At 37.5% G+C, this 15,653-nt stretch overlaps 1 protein-coding gene across 1 annotated transcript in view; it reads left to right on the top strand.

The window, feature by feature from the left end:
* Positions 1–15,653, top strand: part of DOCK1 (dedicator of cytokinesis 1) — a 399,928-nt gene that overhangs the window by 225,333 nt on the left and 158,942 nt on the right. Inside the window, exon 28 of the mRNA XM_026704953.2 lies at positions 5,252–5,353. Coding sequence (XP_026560738.1) covers positions 5,252–5,353 — 102 coding nt within the window. The remainder of the gene's footprint in view (positions 1–5,251; positions 5,354–15,653) is intronic.

The following is a 15,653-nucleotide window of genomic DNA, read 5'->3' as shown; positions in this document are numbered from 1 at the left end:
TGTGTGTGTGTGTGTGTGTGTTGTTTTTATATATATAGCTCTGGTAGTCTTTTACAGAGTTTTTGGTGATACCAGGACTAAAAAGTTGATGATTTAAGGTTTTGCATATAGAAGGGATGGGTTATAGGAAGAAGAAATGTTGCTTTTACTTTTACAGTTGGTGATGAGTTATCAGTTTGTTGTTGCTTGTTGTAATGAAGACTAGAAGTCCCCTCTCAACATATTTTTCTTTTTCTTTCTTCTACTATTTTTTCCCTGTTTTCTTTTTCTATGCAGTTTTTCTTTTTTGTTTATAACTTTTTCTTTTTGAATTTAATTTGTATTTCCTTTTATTATTGTTTTTAAAATATTTACTAAAAATAAAATTTATTTTCTGCACATGAAGTATACATTCCTAAATGTGGAAACCTATTTTTTAAAAAACAAATGTTTGAATGAATTCCATTATTCTCCACTGAGCTCCATGTAGAAATTAGAGTGAAATATATTGTTTTCTGCATGCTGACCATCCATCATTTGAAATGTAGTAGAGAAACATTTTTAATGTTAACATTACAGTTTGGTAAGATCAAGCATCACAATGTGTGTTCTTGAATTTGTAAGGATATAGTGATAAGAAAATATAATAAATATAAAATTAATTATCTAAGTACATTTTTATGTAACTCCTAATCCACTTCACCCATCAATGACTTAATAATAACTTTAAAAAAATGTATCCTTCCAACTGCAAAAATGTTGATCAATCTATCCATTAACCATGGTTTACAAATCACAGTGACTGGGTTCACATATCATGCTAAATCAAAGACATACCATGGTTACATGAAATGTATGAATCAAATCAGCAAAGAAAAAAAAAGAAACCATAGTTCATGTTATTGATATTGCTGATTGTTAATTTAAAGGATGTAGGCGTCAGTTTTAACTAGCATGATATCTACAGTAGCATTATTTCTGGAACTTACCAGGGCAAGATCAATGTTTTTTTAGTTTTCCCCTCTACTATTTCTGATGTTTTTGCAAGATGGAGAATTATGGTTACGGTTGCTTTCTTTTTTTCTTAAAAGTTTTTCTGCTTTTTTTTTTTTTGTATATTTGTGTCTGAGCAACCTGACATACCGCACATATTATATCAACACTGAATGCTAGCAAAAATTTAACGGTACTCAGAGCATAAATGGTTCACAACTGACACAACCAGGAAGCAAAGGCTGATTGCTATGGTTGCCAGGCCATTCCATTAGAAATCAACTAACTGCATTTATTGATTGATTACATTTATTTGCCCTTCCATCCTGTAAACAACTACACAGCTTACAGCATTAAAAGCATTAAAACCTTAAAAGATAAATACTTCTAAAGCAATGGAAATGGAAATTACGATCAAAATAGAATTATAGTTAAAAGACGGGAAGGGAGGGAACTGGATGTACAGGGAAGGAGGTGGATTTGGCTCTGAATTGTTCAACCACCTCAAATATGGCGACTCTCTGTTGGGCCCCAAGCCATCTAGCAGAGCCAGGTCTTCAGGCCCTTTTGAAAAGTGAAAAGGATGGAAGCCAAAAGGATGGGCAGGAGCCACTGCATAAAAGGCCCTTTTCCTAGGCCCCACCAGCCAGAATACTATAGTTTCAAAATTGCTAGGTTATACCTATTTAATACAAAAACTAAGTGCTTGGGGACATACAGAATTGGGGGAGGAACTCTAACTCTTTTTTAAAAACCCTAAAAAAACAAATGAAGAAACCAATCTGGATTCCTAGGATTTTTTTAAAAAAATTCCAGATTGATCCAGATGATTTCTTTTTTTTAATGGGAGTTGTATTCCATTCTTTTAACAACATATGCTTTATTATTCCCACACCTTTTCTGCCACCTGAAAATCAGGAGAAAGAAAATCGGTTTGGTGTAATGATTCAGGTGTGAAATCAGGATTAAGAATTCAGAAATCCAAGTCCATACAGCTCCAATCTGTTTATGGAGTCTTTTTTAGCCAATTAAAACCTCCTCACAGGATATGAGAAGCTTTAAGAATAATTGTGTATGGTAACCAGAACTTGTTGTAATAAGGATGGAATAAGAAAATACACAAATGAAAGCAATTTCTGCTTCCTTGAAAATCACAGGTATAAATTAAGATCCTCCTTTAACATTTATAATCCAATTTTCTGAGAACAAAGAAAAAGGATTTCTAGAACTCTGTAATAAGTTGATTTATCTCCTGAGGTACAGTAACTTTAAGCCTCCTGTTTGACCTGTGAGCCTTCTATTAGTCTTAATCATAAACTCAGGTCACTGGATATCCTGGTAGTCCTTGAGTTACATCCATTCATTCAGCAACCATTCAAAGTTATGACAAGGGGGACTTACAGTTGCTATGACGTTGCAACTATTTGCAAAGTCCATCACAACATTCCTGCAGATATGTGATCACAATCTGTGACATTAGCTGTGGTTTCCCACAAGCAAAATCAGTTAGGAAGCTGGCTGGAAGTTACTCCTGTTCCCCCCCACACCTACTATTCCACTTTTTTTGGCCGTTCCAAAATTTAGATTTTTTTAAATGATTTTTTAAAAAAAATAATGCTAAAGAAATTTTCTTCATGATAATTCATGAAATGATTTTATGTAAACTTCAATTTGTGCAATGAATAATTTTCTTTATTTACTTATCAACATAATATTAGTAATTTGTATAAAGAAATTCTGTACAATTACAAAGAGAAGATTAGGATCCCTTGAAAAAAACTGAAAGTATTGGAAAAATAAGAAGTGGATTCATCTGCACAAACATTAATCTTAAGTAATTAACCAATTGAAGAGGAAAACAGTCAGAAATGTACAAGGAAGATATCTTCTTAAGCATCTTTCCTTAAGGTATTGATTTAGAAGCTGTATCTAAATCCAGGAGGTCTTAGCTCACATTCATAAAGTTAAGTTGATGATTTCCCTCAGGATCCACATTAATAGCAATTAGCAATAGCACTTAGACTTATATACTGCTTCACAGTGCTTTACAGCCCTCTCGAAGTGGTTTACAGAGTCAGCATATTGCCCCCAACAAACTGGCTCGTCATTTTACCAACACTGGAAGGATGGAAGGCTGAGTCAACCTTGAGCCTGGTGAGATTCAAACTGCCAAATTGCAGGCAGCCAGCAGTCAGCAGAAGTAGCCTGCAGTACTGCACTCTAACCACTGCGCCACCATGGCTTAAGTTGTATGTATCCCTTTTTCATCATTATTTAGAATTACTACCTTAGAATAATATCTTAGAATTCCTGCTGAATGAGTATGTTCTATAAGTAGTCTTTGGGTTACAAATGACTATTATGACCAGAATTTCCATTGGCAAGTGATCATAAGAAATGATGCCATATGACTAGCACTTAGCAACAGCAACTCCAGCAGTCCTGGTTGCCATCATAATCCCAGGACTGTGTAGGTTGTTAAGTGAGGACCCAACAAGACCATGACATGTGAAGAGGCAAGAGTCTCAGGCAACCAACCTGGCAGGTGATAGTTGTGAGGGGGCAGGCAAGTGCCATGAGTGAGTGTTGTGAAGTACAGGCCAGCAAACAGGTGCTACGTGAGGCTGGAATGGTAGGCGTTATGGGTAATTGCTAGATTGGCAAGTAGGTACTACAGATCACAGGTGGACAAAAAATCAGGAGAGATGACTTGTAACTTCCTGCTGGGTCCTCCAACATTGACCATACTTATGAGAAGTGCCAGGGAATGTCACAAATGGTGATAATGTGAATGTAGAGCATTGCAACCATTGTAATTGCTAGCTGGTTGCCAAGCACCTGAATTTCAATAATGTGACTGCAGGGACACTGTAATAGCCACAACTTCACGTACAGGTCATAAATCCCGCCCCGTATTCAATATTGTCATAATTTTGAATGGTCATGGAACAAATGGCCATAACCTGAGGACCACATTCTAACACCTTAACTAGAAAATTAATTACTAAAACTATTAATCGGAATTAAAATGCATGTAAGGTTTTGAGGCTAAGGTTTTTAAAAATAGCAAAAGCACTTAGAATTATATATCGCCTCACATTGCTTTACAGCCCTCTCTAAGTGGTTTAGAGAGTCAGCATATTGCCCCCAACAAGTTGGGTCCTCATTTTACCGACCTTGGAAGGATAGCAGTCTGAGCCAACCATGAGCCGGTGAGACTCGAACTGCCAAACTGCTGGCAGTCGTCAGTCAGCAGAAATAGCTTGCAATAACTACACTGTAACCACTGCGTCACCATGTCTCTTAAAAAATAATATATTGGAGAAAACAGTCAAACAGCACAATGTCATCAGATTACAACATAAAAGAAGAATATTTTAGAGGATGCTGCAGGTGCCGGTAAATGTTTGAATATGTTTATCTGATTTAGAAAATTTGTCCTTTACAATATCTAATTTCAATGTAAGCAGTCTTGTCTTCCTCCATGTTTCCATTATTTTGTATAGATAATGATTGCTGTAAAAGAAGAAACAAGAGCCTTTCAATTCCTTATTTTGCTTATAGTTTAGTTAGGACTTAATGACAATGATTGTGTATGTATACATTTTTATGAATAGCAAAGGAATATCTGTATATATCTGTGCAAAAGAACATATTATTTCAAAATACTTATTAGGGATGTGCAATGCTTCAGAAGAGGATGCAGCTGTTTTAAGTTACATTCATATTCCTCATATGCTGAAGCACTGTTGGAGTGCTGCATAATCCTAGTATTTACGTAAGGTAGAGCACAGTACACATTTTTCAGTTAAATGTTGTAGTGGCAGTTAAATGAAATTACACACATACATACACAATGCCAAAATAATACTTTTCAGGATTTTCTGAATTTAGGATTCATGTCTTCAGGGTGCAATATAAAGATTCCTATTTTCTGATCCAATCCACTCATTAACAAATTATGGTAGAGTAACTCATATAATTAATTTTATTTTATAGAGAAGAAAATGTATTTTAACAATTATTAAAAGATAGCAAGAGCCAAGAATTTTACAAAGCATATATATGGAACAATGTAATGCTCAGAAAATTATAGGAACTTTAGAAGTAGCAGCAGTAAGTTCATATTATTATTATTATTATTATTATTATTATTATTATTATTATTATTATTATTATTATTATTATTATAGAAATGTTTATATAACTTGTGATTGCCTGGAATTGCTGATAATCTGCATGTTGTGTAACATCTTTGTTTATTTTGCTTTATTTTCAGGGAAATTTTGTTGCAAGCATGACAGCTATTTTAAGACAAATGGAAGATTATCATTATGCTCATTTAATCAAGACTTTGGGGAAGATGAGAACTGATGTCGTTGTAAGTTTAACCTGAAACATTGTCCCATGTTTACACTATTTCTTTTTTTAAATAAAATATATATATATATATATGTTTTCTGAGGTTCTCGCGGGTATTTGTATGTAGATCTTTGGTTATTCGGGTTTTCTCCCGTGTAAGATTGGCAGTATCTAGGCAACGTTTCGATGAAGTCTCATTCATCAAACCCCCTACCAATGAGAACACACCCCCACCCAATCAGAACACAGCCAAGCCCCCACCCAATCAAGTCACACCCCCACTAGCAGTTAAAAGGAAGAAGCAACTGCAATCTCACATCACTCTGAGAAGCACAGAGCCAAAGAAAGAAGCCTGAAGATGATGAATGAGACTTCATTGAAATGTTGCCTAGATACTGCCAATCTTACACGGGAGAAAACCGAATAACCAAAGATATATATATATATATATATATATATATATATATATATATATATATATATATATATATATATATATTCATATTCTTAAGTTTTCACGGATATTTATATGTATGTTATTCAGCTTTGTTCAGGTATTTTTCCACGTCATTATAGTTGTGCTTTTAAAGTTGTAGCAATGTTTCGGCAGAATCTCATCTGCCATCATCAGGCTTCTGTATAGTGTTCGTCTGTGAGTCAGACTTTCACAGCCGTTTCTGTTTTAAATTTGGTGCTAGCCTTTGCTGTGCCAGAATGGTTTTTTCTTCATCCTGATTGGTTGGGAGTCTTGGTCTGTGTTTATTGGTTTTGGAGTTCGCTGTGTTTTGCTTGATTGGTGTTTCTAATATCTTCTGTCTGTTTTGTAGCTTTTTTTGTCTTGATTGGCTGGCAACATTGTGTTTTCTGTATTGGAGGCTTTTAGTGCAGCTTGGCTCCGAGTAAATGGGCAGCTATCATATATTAGGAAGCTAGGTTTCATCTGGGTGCCTGGTTGGGGTGTGTTTGAGCTGGAGGCATCAGGGGGAGTCTGTTTGTGCCCAGGTGTTTGCTTGGCTAGTGGTGTGGAGATTTTTTTGTTTGTGAGTGAAGGCTTCCAAATAATTGACAGTCTGGTGGAATCATCTTTTCTATTCATGCTTTCAGGTCTTTTTCCAATCTCTATGGCTTCTCTGATAATTCTGTGGCTGGGGTTTTCTATAGTGGCTAGGGTTTTGGTGCCATTGAAGTCAATGCTTTAAATATTTTTTACCCCACTCTTTTATTTTAATAAAAAAGCAAGGTGGAAAACATATCCAATATTTCTTCCTCCTTTGTTTTCCCCACAACTACCCCGTGAGGTGAATTGGGCTGAAAGAGTGTGATTGGCTCAACCGCTCCCAGCCAGCTTTCATTTCATTTCAGACTAGAACTTACAGGCTCCAGATTTCTAGCCTGGTGCCAGCAGGCTACATAAAACTGGCTCTCATTTTCCAATCTTCACGATCCCTGTTTTTTGTGATATGGACCAGCACTTCCCAAACTACCAGTAATGAGGATAAAGGTTTATTATCTCAAATCTGTTGTAGATAAATACTTTTATAAAATACCAGCTTGATACCTGCGCTTTGCTATGAAACTATGTGGCCGGGCTTAGTTTTTGCAGAGGAAAATCAGGGAATAAAATTGTACCTTTGCCTACCAGCATCCATCGGTGTTCATCTGGCTAGCATTCTGTCAGTGTGTGAGAGAGTTCAGGGCTGTTTGGAAACTGAAACAGTATCTGCTGTGTGAGCAAGAAGGAGACAGCAAGGAGCCTGGGCGTGGCTTAGCTCAACTGATCTGTACTAAAGCTGTTTGGTGCTGTGAAACTAAAACTGAAACTCCTCTCCCCTGCTTGTGTTTTGCATTTGGAACAGATTGGGGAGGGGGAGTAGAACTCCTTAGCATCAGAGCGTATTAATAATAATATACAAAATAATAATGCTCTGATAGTCATTTTGAAAAATCCTTTCTTAGTGAGCACCTAGAAGCCAAAAGGACCATATGTGCCAAATTTCAAGTTTGTAGGCTTTATGGTTCTGGAGATTTTGTGATGATGCATGAGTGGTATTTCGCTTTTATGTATATAGATAAAAAAGTGTTGAAAAAATGAAATTAAAAAGATGCAAAATACATACTTTTTAAATTAGATTCAGAGACATAAAGTTACACTTCAAAAAATATAATCAGGACAAACACTACTTAGGAAAAGAGAACAGCAACTGAATATTATTCATTGAAAGGGTATGTATATTATAGGCAATTGATATAAATATCCAATATTAAACTTGAAACTTTTTGTTGTTCGCCAGTAGGAATAGGATAGTTATATGTGAAGTAGTAATTCTTCATATTAAATGCCTTTACATAAACTTTGAGGGGTGGTACTGTAGCTCAGTGGTTAAGATGCTGGGCTTGTCACCTGGAAAGCCCAGGTGCCACATGAAGAGGTGAGCTCCCATACTCGTCCCAGCTCATGCTAACTTAGTAGTTTGAAAGCATGCAAATGGGTGTAGATAAATAAGTACCACTTTGGTGGAAAGGTAACTCCATGATGTCATGCTGGCCACATGACTGTGGAAATGTCTTCAGACAGTGCGGGTGCATGGCCTTGAAAGGGTGATGAGCAGCACCCCATATAGTCAGCAAAGACTAGCTGAGTAAAATCCACAGGGACGCCTTTACCTTTATCTTTATATAAACTTAAAAAACACACTAAGTCCATATATCTACATTTAAAGTTTTTAATGTGACAAGTTAGTTTGCTTCTTGCTTGTAAATTTATCCAATCTGGATTAGATTGGTGACAATGCTGCTCCCAGAGGATAATATATATCTAAACTGTTTCTGTGTTTTGTTTTAGTAACACTCAGAGCAGAGAAACCAATCTTACAAAGTTATGTTGACAAGAAGCTGCTTTAAATCAATTTTAGAAGTCTCAAAGAGTATTTATTTCTAACTTTTATCCAAAATACAGGAATGCTATATCACTTCTAACAATTTATCCTGTAAAGTTATAATTAAATTTAAATCATCTTTTGATGGAAGAAATTAGAGATAAAAATAAATAATATACATGTTACTTCCCTAATTTAGCTAATTATGTTAAACTATAAATCAAAAACAGGCTTGATTAAAAATTAAAATGATTGTAAGAATAACAAGTTACAAAAATAAATGCTTACATTTTCTCAGATGTTTATACATTTTAGGTTACAGCTGACAAACTAACCCTAAAATATCACACGTTGCAATATCATTCTATTGTGCATGACTGGAATGCAGCTTGTGCTGTGTGTAAGTCCCCATGTAAGTTTGACAGCATCTGAGCCACTCTGTCTTGTTTAGTGAGACAAGTCTGCTGATTGTGCATTTGGCTATTACGATAAAGACAAACGGCTATAAAATTTTCTAAACACTCTCAAATTCTGGGCTTATCTATTGTGTAGATAATTAACACCCACTCCTCTTAGAAGAATGAAATATTTAAGGAAATATTAAAAAGGCAGAATATTATATTTTCCCTAAAGGAGAACCATGTTTCTTAAGATAGAAATCCAGAGCTTCAGCTCCCTTCACCCACAACAGATATTTGATGCCCATTGAGCCTATCTACAAACAAAAGACCTTCAGCTCCAGGATGATGGGATTATCCTTAGGGCAAAGCCATTCAGCCACAATAGGAACAAAGCCCCTTCATTGCACAGCCCAAGCTTCAGCCAAGCTTGACTGAGATAACCTACAAAATCAGCTATGATCCCTGCATAGCCCCATGGGAGTCTGAAGGCAACCAAGAGAATACATGCCCTTGCCACAGGAACAGAGGACTCAAGGGCAAGGCCCAAAGGTGGGTATAAATACCTCTCTCTCTCTCAATTACATGTGGTCAGCTGCCCAGGACCTAAAACCCATGTGGGCCTGTTCACCAATAAGCCATCTTTCCAATCAGCCTCCATGTTTCCAGTGTCTTTCTCCTCACTTGGAACTGATCCAGATGGGCATTTCTTCCAACAGCTGTCTCCCTCTTAGAGAGGGCTGTAAAGCTAATGATGCTATTATTGATGCTGAGTCCTTTCTTTTAAGCAGTAGATCTAGATGCCTCATTTTGTTCTTGTTCCACATCTCGGGATGATGATGTCTGCCTATGGATATGTTTGTTACTGTCTGTACAGCTGTTTATGAGTGGAAATTATTTATGGGACAAGAAGATAAGTAAAATATCAAATCTGCGTATTCCAGTTGTTAGCTTCTAAGTACGTTGCCATTTTCCTGTAATCCACTTACCTGGGGACAACCAAATGTTGTTAGTAAAAAAAAAATCAAATTCAAGTTGCTGTTATCACCTTTTAAAGAGACAACGCTCTGAGAAAAAAAGTGGTTGTTTGCTTAAAAGCTGCTCCAATTGCTTAGGAGAAAAGCAGTGGATAAAATTATCTCTAAGGAGGTGCAGGAAGGATCTAAACCAGTGGTTCCCAAACTTTTTCAGTCCAGCGCCCCCTTGGTGCTACAAACTCACGCTCAGTGCCCCTCACCCGGGGTTGGGATTCAAATTTTTGTGGGCATGGCCTAATTTGAGGGTGTGGCTTGCTGGTCATGTGACTGGGTGGGCGTGGCTTGCTGGTCACGTTGCTGGATAGGTGTGGTTTGGTGGTCATGTGACTGGATGGGCATGGCCAGGTGACTGGCAAACCAAATACAAGTGGTCCTCACTTAATGGCCAGTTGTTTAGCAAGTGTTCTAAGTTATGACTGGCCTCCCCAGAGCTACTTGACCTGTTTTTGGAGTTTTGACAGCCATGCACACACATACACACACACTCCCTTCTAACCCTGTTGGAGCAGGTCATTGCACTAGAATCAGCAAAGCATCTCTGATTAGATTCTACTAGTGAATAGAATCTAATCAGAGATGCTTTGCCGATTCTTGTCGATTTTTATTTGTATTTCTTTATTTTATGTTGCTGAATTGCATTGACATGTGTGTCCCTTCTTGTGCACAACCCAGAAGCTTTTGTGATTCTTTGCAGCAAAAATTACCGACCTCTGGCTTTGCTCTACTTTTCAAATGTGCTCCCACTGCCGCGTTCTGGGTGCCAGCCCCGCAGGTCCACCCCATTGAGCCTGCTGCATTGGAGGGACCTGCCCAAGGAAGTCTGAGTGGAGCAGTGCACCAAGTCAATGGGGTGATCCTGAGAGAGGGAAAGAGAGAGAGAGAGAGAAAAGAAAGAGAGAAGGGAGAAAAGAAAGAGAAAAGGGAAAGAAAAAAGGGACAGACAAAGAAAGGGGAAGATGGGACGGAAGGGACAGAAAGAAAAAGAAATGAAGAAGGAGAGAGAGGGGGGGAGGAGAAAGATAATGAGATATCTATTCTAGTCCAATCACCTGCTCTAGCAGGGTTAGAAGGGAGTGGGTGTGTGCGTGGGTGAGTGTTCTCCCTGTAATTTACCAATACATTTTGGTTTTGCCTTCTTCAGAATTGGCACTGTAATATATTGGGAAAAAGTAAATTTTTAGGGGGGAGATCTGGTCCAATGAATCCTGTTTAAAGCCTCAACAAAATGTGAGAGCTTCCTGATAGTCTTGACCATGTTTTGTTCACAAAACCTTTAGAAGCCAAAGATGTTTCATTGTGGAAAAGGGCTTCAGTCTAAACTAAGCCTCATTTCAATCTGATGCATCATCTCTCTCTCTCCCTCCCTCCCAGACTGGCTTTGCTCTACTTTCCTGATGTGCCTGCAGGGCCGGCGCTTCGAACATAGATGGATGGATGGATGGATGGAGAGAGAGAGAGAGAGAGAGAGAGATTGGTAGATATATTGGTAGATAAAGAGGTAGGTAGGCAGGCAGGTAGGCAAGCAGACAGGAAGACAGACAGACAGACCTTTTGGATGGATGGATGGATAGGTAGGTAGATAGATAGATACATAGATCTATATTGGTAGGTAGGTAGGTAGACAGAAAGACAAATAGGCAGGTAGGTAGGAAGGCAGGAAAGCAAGCAGACAGACAGACCTTTTGGATGGATGGATGGATGGATGGATGGATGGATGGATGGATGGACGGATGGACGGACGAACGAACAGACAGACAGTCAGAACGCGACAGCGGCAGCACTTTGGGAAAGCGGTGGTGGAAGCTTTTCCCAACATGCTGCCGCATTCGAGGCGCCGGCTCTGGTGCGGTACAACAGTCAATGGGCCTGCAGGGCCAGTGCCTCAAACAGCCTCCTGCTGCCACTTAGCACCCCCCTGCCAGCCCCCTTGGGGATGCTAAGAGGCGGCAGGGGGAGTTCAAGGCACTGACTCTGGAGTGGTGCAACAGTCAATGGATGAGCCTGCAGGGCCAACGCCTCGAATGCCCCTTGCCACCTCTTAGCATCCACAAGGGGGCTGGCAGAGGGGCGCTAAGAGGTGGCAGGAGGGCATTCGAGGCGCCAGCTCCGGAGCAGTGCAACAGTCAATGGATGACCCTGCAGGGCCAGCACCTCAAATGCTCCCCTGCCACCTCTTAGTGCCCCCCTGCCAGCCCCCTTGCCTCTTAGCATCCCCCTAAGGTATCCCACTGCCCGCCAGGGGGCAGTACCGCCCACTTTGGGAACCACTGATCTAAACAGAACACTGAAATTTGATGGTGGGAGGAAACATTTCTTCCTAATGTTTGTTTGTGTCCATTTCTTCCCTCATACAGTCTATATTTCTATCATGCTACTTTTTGAGAAAGCCAATCACAGCTATTATAACACAGGTAGCATAATTAATACATAATATGTGTTTAACTTTTAGCGTTTAAGATGTGAGAACCTGAACAAGTTGATAGCCAAAGTTCAGATAATCATTTGTACATGTAAAACCTTGTTCTTTTTACCTCAAATGTCTAGAGGAAAGAGAAAGGAGGATTATCAGGTAGGCCATACTAAGAAACAGATATTATTCAAGTAAAGTAAATCTACATATATTGCAACAACTTTAATAGCAAACACTGGTAGGTGTGAATGTGCTACTTTTCCTCCTTTTGTCTTCATACAAATTGGGAAGAGAGAGCGGGTTGCTTCTGACCCTTTTTATAAATTATTTTCTTTGCCGAGGCTCAAATTTCATTGATCTGACATATTGCTTTAATAGTAGGTCTTCCTTCTATCCTTCAAAGCCAGCTTCTTTATTCACTATAGTTTGAGACATAATAATTTAATGCCCGTCCGATAGAAGCCTTTAATATATAAATGTAATAGTATAATAAGCAAATAAACAATAAAAATAAAATAAATATAATGATTATATAATAAATATAATAAAAATTGTATACAGTATGGTAGAAATAGATGCATATAGTGTGAATCTTTTTATAGTCTTACTGTTTTGCACTGACTACTTAACATACTTCTTAATTGGAAGCTATGTTAAACTGCTTTATTATTTTTAAACACTGCAAAATGTACTTTATTTAAATAATTAAATTGTAACTGATAATTCTTTACATAAGTCCTGTAGCTTACATATTCTGTAATTTTGTTTCTTCTTTTCAATGTCCTATTTTTATCTTCCAAGGGAAGATTTTTAATCCAATACCTTGTTTTTAGCACATTTTATCAGTTGTGTCTTGGTTTGGATTAATTAATTTAAAAGATCTATATGCTGACTACCTTAAGACTTAAAGTAGTCTTGAAGCATTTTTAAGCCCATAATGATGAAGCTGAAATAATCCAGTCCCTTGTGCCCACCAGAATATTGGTTCTCTTTATCAAAAGCTTGAAGAGTTTGCCTGCTAATCTTAAGAGATTGGCCAGGCTGAAGGGGGTGACAGTAGTTCCTTAAATTTGTTTTCAAAGACATTAAGACCTAGGTGTGAAATCTCAGCCAATTGTTGGAATTGCAACTTGTCTACATTACATGTCATGGTAAATTGCTAAGTAGCTAACTACATTTTGTAGCATAATTGTGTGCCAAGAAATTGAAAATATTAAGTAAACCACGGTTAAGTAAATCATGGAAGGAAGCTATTGAGAAGAATCATATATAGACATGTCACTTGCTACCACCAAAATGCTAATGTTTCCCAGATGGTTTGCACTTACAACAGCTGCAGCATCCTTCAGTCGTATAATCAACATTTGTGATCTTCCCTGCCAGCTTCCCATTAAGTAAAGTAAAAAGCCGTGGTGGCGGAGCAGTTAGAATTCGGTATTGCAGGCTAATACTGCTGACTGACAACAATTTGGCAGTTCGAGTCTCACTGGCTCAAGGTTGACTCAGCCTTCCATCCTTCCCAGGTCGGTAAAATGGGGACCCAGATTGTTGGGGGCAATAGGCTGACTCTAAACCTCCTAGCAAGCGTTGTAAAGCACTATGAAGCAGTATATAAGTTTAAGTGCTACTGCTATTGTTAGGGAATCTGGCAGGGAAAGTTGCAAGTCACTCTGGTAAGTTCTCTGGCCTTCCTGAGCGCACACACATACACACACACACACACACACACACACACACCCTTTTGCAGTCCATCCTTTGGCTTTCCTGAGCTCATGCCCAACTGCACTGTCCTTGCCTTGGTTTTTTTGCACTTACGCCTGGCATATCCATGGCCCAATCATCCAGAGCTCACACCCAACCACACCCTGTACCCTCCAGCCTTCCTGTAGCATTTACCTATGTGAAAAAAATCAACAAATAATATCACTAAGAAAGAAGAACTCATGTTCTAACAGCTTACTTTCTCTGGCTACTTGAATAGAAGACCGGAAGCATTCAACAAGGTCTTTTTTTCCAGGTGTTCCCACCCCACTTGATACTATACAGTATTTCTCTTGAAAGAAAACTGGTGAGAAAGAATAGATAAGATATCCTTAATTTAAGTACTTGAGTCTTATTTTCTCTATCTGACTACTTACTGCAAGCTGTTAGGGGAGGAAGAAGAAAAAGTAGTGATGGTGAGAGGTCAGAAAATTGCATTCATGTATCCCATGGTAAGTGTGCCAGAAATCACTTATTTACTCTTTCTTTAAAGGCACTCTAATTACTCTTCATCTGAAAAAAAAAAACCCACTCTCTGAATAGCCTTCATAAGACTGATCAGCTACTATAAGCTTACAGGCCATAACAACATGGAGGAGAAAGAACAGAAAAAAGAATTTCGTTTAGGCAATTAAGTATGATCTCTTATAATCATTAATCTTAATTATAAAAGTCCTGAAACAGAGTGGCAAAATGGACTTGGTGCTAATGGAGTAAACTTTTCTTTTTCAATAATTTTCTCTGCTGAATTGCCAGAGTTGTTAGTGTTTCTGCTTCCAATATTAGACTGCATATCGTGAAGTACATTGCTTAAATATATGTAGTGTGACAGTAAATGATTGTCAACGATGTTGTTCTTGCTCTGTAATAAATGGTGTAATATAGTCTGCACCCTTTTCGAAGTATGTGAAAATTCAGCCTCTAAATTTAGGAAAGATACATAAACCCAGTAGTGCAAACCTTTAATAAAGAATACACCTTGAAAAATAAAATAGTCAATAATAAATTCCTTGGTTCAATTCAGCCCCCTATGCACTTGAGTGTAAATCCTGTTAAGATTATGGCTGTACAATTATTAAATTGTAAAACAAGGAAATCAAGCATTTCATTAAAAAGCAAAGCATCCATCTGATAGAAAAAAATGGTAGCATGATAATTAAGCCAGAAAAATAATAATAGGGTTATTTTGGAAAAACCATCAAGCTTCACCATGATAGCCAAAAACAATAAACTAATATATTTTTTTTTTTTTCAAATAGGGGGACACTAAACATGTTAAATGTGTGCTTAAAATTATATATTTATTTTTTATAATGCTAGCAATGTATGTTAGTAACAGCCACTTAATAAATTTTAAGTATGCAAAGTATACTGTTGGTGTCAAAATACTGATTTTCATTGATACTTGCTAAGAATAACAGCATATTGAAGATCTTTTTGAATTTGAGAATCTGACTGAAAATCAATACTTTATTTTATTTTTCTGAATGCAGAATGTTTTGGACAACTATCATACTGTGCCAATAAAACCCTATGCCAAATTAAAATAAATCAGTTTATAATATGATGAAACATTCTTGATTGCACATGGTCTCTAGATGTTTTGAATTGAATCTTTCCATTCCAAATCATTGACTATGCTAATTGTGTTTACTATAATGTATTTATTATCTATTTATATCTTTATCTATCTATCTACCTTACCTACGTACCTATCAATCTATCTATTTCATCTATCTATCCATAATTAATCTGGGTGATTGACAATATATGAAAACCCAATACAAAAACAATTTGATGTCAAATCCAATCTACAATAAAAAAACAGTATTTCTTT

This window comes from Pseudonaja textilis, chromosome 4, assembly GCF_049901715.1.
Source record: "Pseudonaja textilis isolate UNSWEBS1 chromosome 4, rPseTex1.2, whole genome shotgun sequence".
NCBI classification, from domain to species: Eukaryota; Metazoa; Chordata; class Lepidosauria; order Squamata; family Elapidae; genus Pseudonaja; species Pseudonaja textilis.
Note: the sequence above shows the minus strand (reverse complement) of the source record. Positions and strands in the feature narration are given on the sequence as shown.